Source organism: Nicotiana attenuata, chromosome 7, assembly GCF_001879085.1.
Source record: "Nicotiana attenuata strain UT chromosome 7, NIATTr2, whole genome shotgun sequence".
In the NCBI taxonomy this organism is placed as follows: Eukaryota; Viridiplantae; Streptophyta; class Magnoliopsida; order Solanales; family Solanaceae; genus Nicotiana; species Nicotiana attenuata.
In genome coordinates, this window is record NC_031995.1 from 85,243,786 (window position 1) to 85,256,373 (window position 12,588).

Below are 12,588 nucleotides of genomic sequence, written 5' to 3' on the forward strand. Positions count from 1 at the left end.
CCAGCAGTATGATGATCCACATCTAGCAGTCCTCAGAGAGACGGTACTTCAAGGAGGTGCCAAGGAGGTTTCTATTGGCGAGGATGGTGTGCTGCGGCTCCAAGACCGTCTATGTGTTCCTAATGTTGAGGGTCTCAAGGAGCGGGTTCTGGAGGAGGCCCACAATTCGAGGTATTCTATTCATCCGGGAGTCACGAAGATGCATCGTGACTTGAGGCAGCACTAATGGTGGCGGGGGATGAAGAAGGACATAGTGAAGTATGTGACTAAGTGTTTGAATTGCCAGCAGGTCAAGTATGAACATCAGAGACCAGGCGGCCTACTTCAGCGGATGCCTATACCAGCGTGGAAATGGGAGCGCATTACCATGGATTTTGTAGTTGGGTTGTCGCGGACTTTGCGGAAGGTTGATTCAGTGTGGGTCATCGTGGATAGATTGACCAAGTCGGCTCATTTCATCCCCGTGGCGACTACTTATACAGCGGAGAGGTATGCTCAGATCTATATTCGGGAGATAGTCCGGTTGCATGGTGTGCCGATGTCCATCATATCAGACAGAGGCCATCAGTTCACTTCCCATTTCTGGAGAGCCGTGCAGAGTGAGTTGGGGACTCGTGTAGAGCTTAGCACAGCGTTCCATCCTCAGACTAACGGACAGTCGGAGCGGACGGTGCAGATTTTGGAGGACATGCTTAGAGCATGCGCGATTGATTTTGGAGGGTAGTGGGATCAGTTCTTGCCCTTAGCGGAGTTTGCATACAATAACAGCTACCAGTCCAGCATAGAGATGGCCCCGTACGAGGCTTTATATGGTAGGCGTTGTCGCTCTCCTATTGGGTGGTTTGAGCCTGGTGAGGCTAAGATACTTGGCACAGATTTAGTACAAGATGCCTTAGATAAGGTAAAGATGATCCAGGAGAGGCTTCGCACAGCCCAGTCCAGGCAAAAGAGCTACGCGGATCAGAAGGCACGGGATGTATCCTTTATGGTGGGCGAGAAGGTTCTCTTGAAAGTCTCGTCCATGAAGGGCATTATGAGGTTCGGGAAGAAGGGCAAGTTGAGCCCAAGGTTTATTGGCCCCTTTGAGGTGTTGAGCAGAGTTGGGGAGGTTGCTCATGAGCTTGCTTTGCCCCCTAGTTTATCAGGAGTTCACCCAGTCTTTCATGTTTCGATGCTTCGGAAGTATCATGTCGACCTTTCCTACGTGTTGAACTTCAGCACCGTTCAGCTAGATGAGAGCTTGGGCTATGAGGAGGAGCCAGTTGCTATTGTTGATAGACAGGATCGCCAGCTGAGGTCCAAGAAGATTTCTGCGGTGAAAGTCCAGTGGAGGGGCCAGCCGGTCGAGGAGGCGACCTAGGAGTCCGAGGAGGACATGCGGAGCAGATATCCCCACTTATTCAGCAGTCCAGGTACTTTTCTATGCCTGTTCGAGGACGAACGTTTGTTTAAGAGGTGGAGAATGTAACGACCCGACCAGTCGTTTAGCCTTTTTGAACCCCGTTCCCCTATATAAGGCCTCCCGTACTTGCTTTAACTAGTTTACGACTTGCGGGGGCGATTGGTTCGGGGATTGGTAGAGGTTTGAGTAAAAATATGCCCATTTGCTTCTTTAGGATTTCTTAAAAAGACCAAATTTGACTTCGGTCAATATTTTAGGAAAACGGGCCCGGATCCGTGATTTGATAATTTCTGAGGGTTCGTGGGAAAATATGGGACCTGGGCATGTGTCCGGAATCGAATTCCGAGGTCCCTAGCCCGGGTAATGAATTTTTATCTAAAATTGTTTAATGGAAGCTTTAAAGAATTCAAGAAACTAAGAAATAATCGATTCCCTAGGTATCGGGCTCGGATTTTGGTTCCGAAGCTTGGTACAGGTCCGTAATGTCATTTAAGACTTGCCCGTAAAATTTGGTGTCAATCCGAGTAGTTTAAGGGCGTTTTGACTCGTTAGAGGAGAATTAAGAACTTAAGGATTCAATAGTTTGATTCATTTGGTTTTAGGGGATGATTATAAGATTTAGCGTTGTTTTGGGAGTTCCGAGGGTTCGAGTAGGTCTGCCTCGCGATTTCAGACTTGTCGGTATGTTCGGGCGGGGCTCGGGAGCCCCGAGCGTCAAATGACTGAGGTTCGAGTGAAGTTAGAGAGTTGAGAAAAGGCTGAAGGCTGCTGCTTCGGTCATAACCGCATCTGCGGTTCAAGGACTACAGATGCGGTCAAATGATCGCAGAAGCGGCCCAAGGCAGGCCCAAGGGAAGCCGCAGATGCGGCCTTATTTCCGCAGAAGCGGTTCCGCATAAGCGCTTCTCAGACCGCAGATGCGGTCCAGCCTCCCTTAGCCCAGAGCCGCAGATGCAGCCTTATTTCCGCAGGTGCGGGACCGCAGATGCGGCCCCCAAACCGCAGAAGCGGAAATCGCTGGGCAGTGAACTCTTTTAATTCGAACTTAAGTGCATTTATTTCACATTCTTCTCCACACTTGGGCGAAATTGGGGCTTCCAAAGAGAGGGTTTCCACATATCATCACAAGGTAAGTAATTTCCACTCTCCCTTAGCTTAAATACATGAACATTAGATAGATTAAACACTAGAAATTAAGTAAAAATCAAGGGTTAGAGCTAGACCTAGGGTTTTGATAAAACTAAGATTTAATCAAGTAATTTACTATGTAATGAACTAGAAATCATATATTATCGATCCTTAGGGCATAAAGAACAATTTCCTTTGAAAAATCTCGGAATCCGGGCGCATGGGCCCGGGGTCAGAATTTAGGAAACTTGTGAGAAAGGTTGGAAAATTACTTAAATAGTTAGAATTCGGCCTCTTGAGCCTTTATTGACTAGTTCTTACCTATCTTAACTAGTTTGCGATCGTTCATATTCGAATTAAGAGCTTGGGCTTGTTCTTGATATTCGGGAGCGCGCTTTGGAGCGAGGTGAATCTCCTTTCTAACTTTGTGAGGGGGAACTGTCCCCATAGGATTAATAATTGAATAATTGTGCTAAATGCGGGGACTACGCACGCGCTAGGTGACGAGAGTCCGTGCGTAGCTACTACTATGTCTATGGTCCGGGTAGCTTAGGACCCACATCATGCTTATTTCATATGAATCTATTTAATATCTTGTTACTATGAGCACCTAGGGTATGCTAGGGATTTTAAAAAGGGAATAAGAACGTACTTGTATAAATGTTGAAGTCTTGCTTGGCAATTATGACCATTGTTGTGCCTTGTGTGTACACTTGATATTCCTACTTATTTGTGGATCAGGCCGATCGCCTCGGTATGAATAGATGCATCTATAGGCGCGCCGTCGACCCTCGCAAGTGCACAGTTTATTTCTGTAGGATCGGGCCGTCGCCTCGGCATATTTGCGCATGCTTTACAGCTTTGCCTGAGTTTGTTAACTATTAGAATTATACTTTCATGACTCGAAAGGAACTGATAATTGTGAATAAAGTAAATGATTAATTGGAATCTCAGCGAGAATATGATTTATATGCCTAGTTGTAAACTGTTGCCTGTTATAGATTTTTATTGTTAACTTAAACTTATGATATTATTTGGCCCTAGTGAGTGTCAAGTCGACCCCTCGTCTCTACTCCTTCGAGGCTAGGCGGGATACTCACTGGGTACATATTTTTTTATGTACTCATGCTACGCTTCGTACTTAAATGTACAGGGTCTGAGGCAGGTGGATCCGGTTATTTCTCTGGTGCGCAGTTGTGAGCAGGCTTGGGACTTCTACGGTGAGCTGCTCTTTCTTCCATGTCGATCCGCAGTTGAAGAAGTCTCTCTTTGTACTGTTATTTCTGTCTATTCTGATCCAGACAGTAGGGTAGTGTAGTATTCTTTTGGTTGTATATTCTACTAGCTGCCCTGTCACGACCCGGATTTTTCCCACCATCGGGCGTCGTGATGGCGCCTACTAACGGAGCTAGGCCAGCCATACATTAAACATTCGCTATTCAACCTCGACAATATAATATACTAACAACAGTTAAAGAAATGCGGAAAATTTTAAGTTTAACAAAAAATATAAAAATGCGGAGGTTTGAAACACATCCCTACCCAAAATCTGGTGTCACTAGCTCACGGACTACTACAATTCTGAATGAAAGAAATACACATGTATGTTTCGATACAATGAAAACAAACTGAAATAAGGAAAGGGACTTCGGCCTGCGAACGCCAGCTAGGCTACCTCGAGAGTCCCTGGACTGAAGATAGCTCCCGGATAAGAATCCTACTGCTGCCGTCCAAAAGTTGCTTCTGGATCTGTGCACAAAGAAATGCACAGAGTGTAGCATCAGCACAACCGACCCCATGTGCTGGTAAGTGTCTGGCCTAACCCCGGCGAAGTAGTGACGAGGCTAGACAGGACTACCAAACCAACCTGTACAATTTTTATATACAAATATGCAACAAAAGGAAAGAAAATACCGAAACTAAACAGTTAAAAGGGAGGGAAACGTACTATGGGGAGATATACAAATTTGGAAATAAAGTTCATCAGCATAATTAAGAATCATGGCACAACAATAATTATCAAAGAATAAGAAATTCTATAGTTGCACGGCATCACCCTTCATGCTTTTACTCTCAATTTCACCCAAAGCAATCAAATAAAATGCACGGCATCACCCTTCGTGCTTTCCCTCACATAGCTCTCATCTCACGGCACGGAATGACCCTTCGTGCAAATATAATCAAATCAGAGCACGGAATGTACCTTCGTGCATAAATAGTCAAAACATAGCACGGCATGACCCTTCGTGCAAATATAATCAAGAATAGCACGGAATGACCCTTCGTGCAAATATAATCAAGAATAGCACGGAATGACCCTTCGTGCAATTTCACTCTTCCTCACCCAAATAACAGTCACAACCAAACGGGCAAGGGGAATAAACAAGTAATATGAACTGTCCCGGCAAGGGAATAACACAAATAACAACCAAGTCCCGGCAAGGAAACAATAACAATATCTTTCACAACCCAGCAAGGGCAATACTCACTGTAATCAAACCATCCCGGCAAGGGATTAATCACAACTCTTTTCAATACGTTCATCTCTTACTCAATGGTATTTAACACTCGAGGCAATGCTCCAAAATATTAATATTTCACAACTTATCCTCCGATTCTTCACATTTGCAGAAAAACATTTTTGTAGCTTAGAGAGTTCCAAATTATCTCATAACAAGTACAAACAAAGACCCACGGTCATGCTAGACTCCGGTGTATAGACACTCGTCACCACGCCTATACACCGTACTCGATCATTAGCAAACTAGCATTTATGATACTCTAATCCTATTCCCTCAAGCCAAAGTTAGATCAAACACTTACCACGGTCCGAAAATAGCAATCAAGCCTCTAACNTACTCGGTATTTGAGCAATTTGACAAAACAACATCGCAGATATCCATCCTAGCTCTTCTACAGAGCTCTGACGCTCACAAGAATGCCTTGATGAAGATACTAAGCGAAGCTTATGTGCCCAGCAACATAACTCCTAGTGAGTGTCCAGTCAACCTCTCGTCTCTACTCCTTCGAGGTTAGGCGGGATACTCACTGGGTACATATTGTTTATGTACTCATGCTACGCTTCTGTACTTAAATGTACAGGGTCTGAGGCAGGTGGATCCGGTTATTTCCCTGGTGCGCAGTTGTGAGCAGGCTTGGGACTTCTACGGTGAACTGCTTTTCCTTCCATGTCGATCCGCAGCCGAAAAAGTCTCTCTTTGTACTGTTATTTCTGTCTATTCTGATCCAGACAGTAGGGTAGTGTAGTATTCTTTTGGTTGTATATTCTACTAGCTGCCCGTAGTTTGTGGCACCAGGTTCTGGCACACACACACGTTAGTAGACATTTATTTTTGGGTTGTATAACTATTTTGATACCTTATTTACCACTCCTGGCCTTAAACCACAGAACTTCCTATAATACAACTTAAAGGTCACTAATGATAGACTAATCAGAAGCACAGTTGAACCCACTCCCTAAAAAGACTAAATTAAATCATGCAATGCACAATCACGTAGACTTAAAACTAAGTAGACAGTCTCATATGGTACAGAATCCTCTAGTTGTGCTATATTGAATACAAATCTTACCATTTAAAAAAAATGCATAGTCTCATAGAGTAAACAGAGAAACAATTCTTCAAGATATGTGATAAGGACAGTTACGAAAATTTATAATTCTGTCATTTTTCTTCCAATTGAAAAGCTGGGCACTAATGATCTATGGCGACATTTCCCCAGCCCTAGGACAAATCCAACAATGTGAATGATAGGAGGACTTTGCATCCTAGCTTTTATGAGAACCAAAAATCCGCTATGGCAGTTTAGTCATAGCTCTTGCAAGTCTCTGACAAACTTACTTGATGCAGACAGCTGAGATTCCATGAAACACTCTCGTGAGCAATAAACTATTATCCTGTTGGCTATCCCAAACCAGGTTTTATCACATTTAGAAGTGGGATTTTTCAAGCCCATGTAGCTTAGCCAACAGACAATTAACTTTTTCCATACGCAACAAACCCATTTCACACGGTTCATTAATGTGACACTAGAGGTTACCATGATCACATGGCAGGTAGAAGGTCGGTTTGACTATTAACATTTGCAAGATCACTATTTTACCTTGCAGGTAACACAAAGAATAAAGATTGGACAAGAAACCCGAAGGTAATCACACCTTAAAAAGTACCAGGTGATTTAAATTATTATCCTTCACTTTTTCCTTTAATGATCTTCTGTAATTTTCAGCAGGGAATTCTTGGAAAAGGCAGCTTTAGCATGGATAGGGCAAAAGCAGAAAGGAAAATCAGAGTTCAAAAGATCTTACCTTCCTTTCCACAAATACAATGGTCAAAGGGAAGGGATGACCAGATCTTTCAGATTGAGCTGCCTCCTCAACCAACAAATCCAAAAGTCGGTCAATCTACAAGATTTATCATTACAACAACGTCAAGCTACAAGCATGATCAAGACCCATAGACTAGTGACAATTAATATCTACACTTGAAAGCTTGTTTTTCCAACTATATAAGATTGACCCCAAGCACAAGATAGTTTATGACATAACTGTGTCTTCCCCATGAACAAAAATTGTAAAAGAAATCTAACATAAGTAAAACTGAACTTCGAATTTCTAGCATTTCTGATATACATTTGATCTTTGGCACAACTGCAAAACGAACAATATTTATATTCCCGGAAGACCATATATTTCAGAAAATTATCCAACAAAGGATGGACCAAAAAGTGAAGTTATAGTTGCATTTTGAAGACTCAAGCACCACGGAGTTGCTGGTAAATAGACAAAACAAAGGATAGCATGGAGCATTGCCCTCATGTAATATGTGTGAAACCTAGTGAATGGAAGATCCCTTGAGATCTCAATAAGAATCGTATTACTGTTTTGCCTCTTGTTTATTTATTTTTGTTACGACGATGTTCGGGCCAGCTTCAGCGCACCTTGACTAATCCACTGGGTACCTGCTATCTCCCACGAGCACAGACACCTACTATCGATTCACCATAGTTGTTCCCAAACAATGAATAAATAGGGTGAGTACCTTTTTAATTGATAAAACATTTGGGAAAAGACAGCGGAACTCTCTGACGAGATGTTTGCAGTTCCTCTTGAATTACAGTTGCTTCACGAGTTATATGACAATATGCAAAGATTCAAATTAATAGAGCTAACACCTTCTATCACCTTCCAGACTTGAGAATATTACCAGAAAGGTACACCACTTATGCTGGGAAATTGGAATTTCATCACACTTCACACAGTAAGAGTTAGCTCCTTATGCATTAGAGAGCTCTTGGCTGGAGAGCCTTGTCAAGACTAACAACCCACTATGACCCACCCAAAAGCACACACATATATATAGCTTGTATCAACATGAATGTGGATGTATCCATTATTATGATGACATAGATTTTAGTATTGATTCTTTATCCTTATCAAAAAATGAAAGTCAGAGACGGGGAAGACACACCCTATGGGCAAAGACTGATGAGTGCAACACTGTTAGATGCATAACTCAAACTACTATGTATACAAGTAACAAGCAAGAACGGATAATAAAAAGGCCTTGCAACAAAAAATGGTAACATTGAAGCTATTAAAAGCAATGCAAGTCAATCTGTTCTCTTTGCTATTTAAGTTCAGCCCCAAACATACCTTATCATTTTCAGGTACCTTCTCTAAATTCTGGGAAACATTTGCAGTCGGGCTGCTAACTTTTCCAACTTTTATTCGCACTGGATTAGTCAAGTAATCCTGTAATAATAAAAAGAAATAATTGAAACCTCTCTTACAGAACAATAACATTTACTCCATCATGTGTTTATCAAAACTGAAGATCTTTAAGTAATGATGAATTGCATATACATGGAGAATGACATTGTTGGAGAAAAGCTATAAAACAAGACCTCAAACAGAATTCAACATTCAGCCCGCACCAGTTTCTTTAAAGTCAAGTTTTTATAGTATAGTAGCTTTAACCCTTCTAACAATTATTGCCAATTGAATAGTAATTTCTAGCTTGACCTTGTTCTCATTGTTTCGACATTGTATTCGCATGGTATATCATTGGTAGATGTCAACATGGAATCTGCTCATGATTAGAATTACCTGTGCGGTCTTAGAATCCTAGCATCCACAAAATAAGCCCACTAGGATACTATTTTAAATACCTTGACTAATACAAGGAAGAAGTAAATAGAAACCTAACCTGTGCCAATGCTTCAATTTCTGTCGGCATGGTGGCACTGAAGAGCAGTGTTTGATGCTTTTCTGGAAGATTTCGCATCACCTACGACAGAGTAATATTTGGAAGTTGTCATTTATGGTGTTTCATAATCAAATAAGTCTAGAACCACAGACCAAACAATCCAGTTTGATGAATTGATCTCTATAACAAATTACAATAGCCAATGAACAAATGGTAATCAGGAGTCAAATGACATGAGAGGTTTTCCGATTTTACAAAAAGATACCAGCCGAATAAAATAATGTAAATGTATTATCAACCACTGTTATGTAGTTTATAGTAGCAAAACAGCTACTAAATTGACTGACAAATGTATGTAAAGAAATCAGAAAACAGCAGTATACTCCTCACAACATCAGGGAGGTATAGAACATGAGTTATAGGTGATGAGCCTAACAGGTAAAATGGAAAATAATGTTCACTTGAAAAGATAAGATAAACAAAATTGAAATAGAAGGTATACCTCTCTTATCTGAGGTTCAAACCCCATATCAAGCATTCTATCAGCCTCATCCAAAACAACAAAAGAGATCCTGCAGAGGGAAGTATTTCCTTGCTGTAAATGATCTATAAGTCTTCCTGGAGTAGCAACCACTATATGTACCCCTGCTCGAAGTTCAGACCTCTGTCTTGCATCCAATAAAAACCACAATTACAAGATATGAGAAGGCTAGTCTTGCATCATCATGTAACATAAAAGATGAAAATGATTGTTCCAAGGCACAACCAAAAGATAAATTCAAGAGTAAAAGAAGAGATATCTGCTTTATTTATCCTCATGTAGTATGTGTGAACCACGCAGATACTAGAGCACCCTAATAATGATATAAAAAAATGAAGTTACCTGTTCACTAATGTTTGTCCCACCTACAACAATTGCGGTCTTAAAGGAATCCAGTGACAGGCTGAAAGCCGTAACCTGAAAAGAAAAGTGTAGCAGTTCAAGTACAGACACAATATTTACAAGGCAAAATAAAATAAATTGAGATTTTTCGCGTCTAACACCATGGATATATTATATATGACTGGCTACTATATATATTGGTCATAATGAACATGGGTAAATTCACATGCAAAATTATTGGTTATGAGGAATATTTTCAAAGTAAGACGAGGAGGCTTTGTACAGTAATAAAACCAAATCAACAAAGCAATGCACAATTGGAACCTAGTGATAATGAAGTCCACTCTTGTGAATCATTGAGACCCTGTTAATTAATTAAAACCAACACGAAAAAAGAGAGGAAAGGTGAAACAGCATGCTTCGGTAGCATAAGTTAGTAATTTATGTAATCAACTAAACAAGACTGCTTTTGAAGGATGACCATTTATTCGAGGTTCAAGAAGCGAAGCATGCGTAGAGTAGCAAGCCATTATGTTTTTCAGGTCCCTTTGATATGGTTATTAGTCAATTAGCACCACATTAAAGAGAGTCTATTATGTTCTCAATGAAACCGAAAAGAGAGAAAAAGAAACTAGTGTTGTTCGTATTGATCGATTAGATAATAAAAAGAAATAGGAGCAAGTCCAAGGGTCTGATCAAGATTAGAATTTGAGAGAGTGAAACCACAGTGAAAAAGGAAAAATGAAACAAATATATGCAGAATATGAAGAAAATGCAAGAAATTTTGAAGTGCCGCAATCCACCTCTTTCTCTATTTGTTGTGCAAGCTCTCTCGTAGGCGCCAACACTAATGCCAAAGGTCCATCACCACGTTGAAGAGGTTGTTGAGCCAAACAGTGCTGCATGGAAAGAGAATAACATGTATCGTAATTATTAAACATCACAACAATTGAAGCATCTCATATAAGCAAGATGAAGTACAACACTGACAGATTCGCAATATGACATGGAAATGAAATACGCAACCTGTATCATAGGTATGCTGAACGCGGCGGTCTTCCCACTACCAGTTTCAGCACAACCCAAGAGATCTCTTCCACTAAGAGCAACTGGCATGGATTGAGCCTGAATAGAAGTCGGTGCAGTGTAGCCATGCTTTTCAATATCCTTCATGATGCTAGGATGCAAGCACTGCAGGGAGAAAAAATAAGCAGGATCCAAATAACTTAATTATGCCCTTAAATTAAAAGGTAAATATAGGGATTTGTCGATGAATTTAATTATTCAACTAACCATATCAGGAAATGATTCAATAGGTGCAGGTGCAGAACTTGAGCCTGGGGCAACATTTACATCAACGTTAAGCCTTAATCGAATCTCTTCTATCTGCAGATAAAAATGTACATCAAAAGGCCGATCAAACACGTAAACCAGGATCACCAATTAAAACAATAACAGATTGACAATTCATGTAAGTCAACAGGAATTAAACTTTTCATACATTGCATTTCCTCAAATTGCAGTTAGCAGATATTAGCAGCACTTAGAAACTAAATAAACTACTGGTATTTTACCACAGAAATATCCAAACTTTAACATAATATAGCAATTTCTCTAGCATGTAAAAGTCCATATAACAAAGATAATAATCATAATGTTGCAGTGAAGGCCTAAAGATACAAGTAAAATTCTCGTGCACTAGGAATAACACAAATATACCTCAAACTAAAGAATGTTACAGGCATGCAGCCTTTTAATAAACTGCCGTCTATAGCTTAAAAAAACACTTCAACTGCCAATTAGCGAAATATATGCAAACTTATTTCTCATTTTGCTAAATTCAAGGCACCACAAACAAAATTAAACAGCAATTTTGCAACAATAAACTAACTTTCAGAGTGAATGAATTGAAGTTCAGCAAATTTTCATAAACCCTAAGGACACATAAAAAAATGTAACACTTTAACCGAAAATAGAAACGGACAATTCAAATACTGATAACCTAAATAACATCACTTCCTGGTGCTACTGAATATTCGAACCTGCTCGGATTTAAGACGGAGAACTCGTTCGGAAGGCTTCCACTGGGGAAACTCAGGGTCAGGGATGGCCGTTCTCGATGCCGTCGAGTAATTAACGGAGCTCCGGCGAGATGAATTAGAGTATCCGTTGGACGAGGACTTGTCAAGCTCGCCATTGCAATGAATTCTGGACTGATGCGAGCTGCGTTTTGATGAGAAGTAATCGGCGCCGGCGCCGTTACTGTTCAGAGTGGTGGTTTTGCCGGCAGAAGAATTTCTCAGGTGAGGAGGTACATAAGACATGGTGTAGAGAATTACTTCAGGAGTATAATTTTTTTCGCGGGATAAGATGAGACTGCTAATATCTATTCTAGTTCTAGAAACAAAAGGAGTGTGATTTAAGTGGAATGCTGAAAAGCCTGCGCTTTCAAACACTGGGATGACATCTATGTTTTTGGGAGAAGACCATTTTCGGCCTCCATATCGGGCCTTGACCAATTAGCCAATACATTAAAAATAGCACGGGGCTGGCCAGTTTTCGGACTGGTCATTTAAAAATGAGAAACTTACAAAAATGTCCCAAATAAATCTCAACTTATCAAACTCTAGCCATTAGTCATAAATTTACCAAAACTAGCCAACAAAAATTGAAACACCAAATAATAAGGTTCTTTCTTTCAAAGAATCACATGCAAAAATCACCTTCCATATTTTTAAACGTGATTAGCAACATTAGATACAAGATGGAAAGGAAATTTTATGGACGGGGTAGCAAATAAGGTGATGAGATACAAAAATATATACAATATTCCAAAAATCTAAGCAAAAAAGGAATTTTTTCAATGGGTATAGTTGAAATTCATTGAAAATATATAGATAAGTCAATATACAAAATTTGAGGAAGATTGAAGGTGATTTGGACTGGTT

The 12,588-nt window shown here is 40.4% G+C and overlaps 1 protein-coding gene across 1 annotated transcript; it reads right to left on the minus strand.

Annotated features, from left to right (window-relative positions):
- On the minus strand, positions 4,248-12,121 carry LOC109230217 (ATP-dependent RNA helicase DBP2-like). Its single transcript, XM_019395741.1, has 11 exons — positions 11,683-12,121; positions 10,934-11,026; positions 10,667-10,831; positions 10,444-10,539; positions 9,641-9,715; positions 9,260-9,421; positions 8,758-8,838; positions 8,205-8,303; positions 6,858-6,953; positions 5,918-5,945; positions 4,248-4,279 (listed from the first exon to the last, which is right to left on the minus strand). The coding sequence occupies exons 1-11, from the start codon at positions 11,962-11,964 to the stop codon at positions 4,248-4,250; spliced, it is 1,209 nt and encodes a 402-aa protein (XP_019251286.1). The 5' UTR covers positions 11,965-12,121.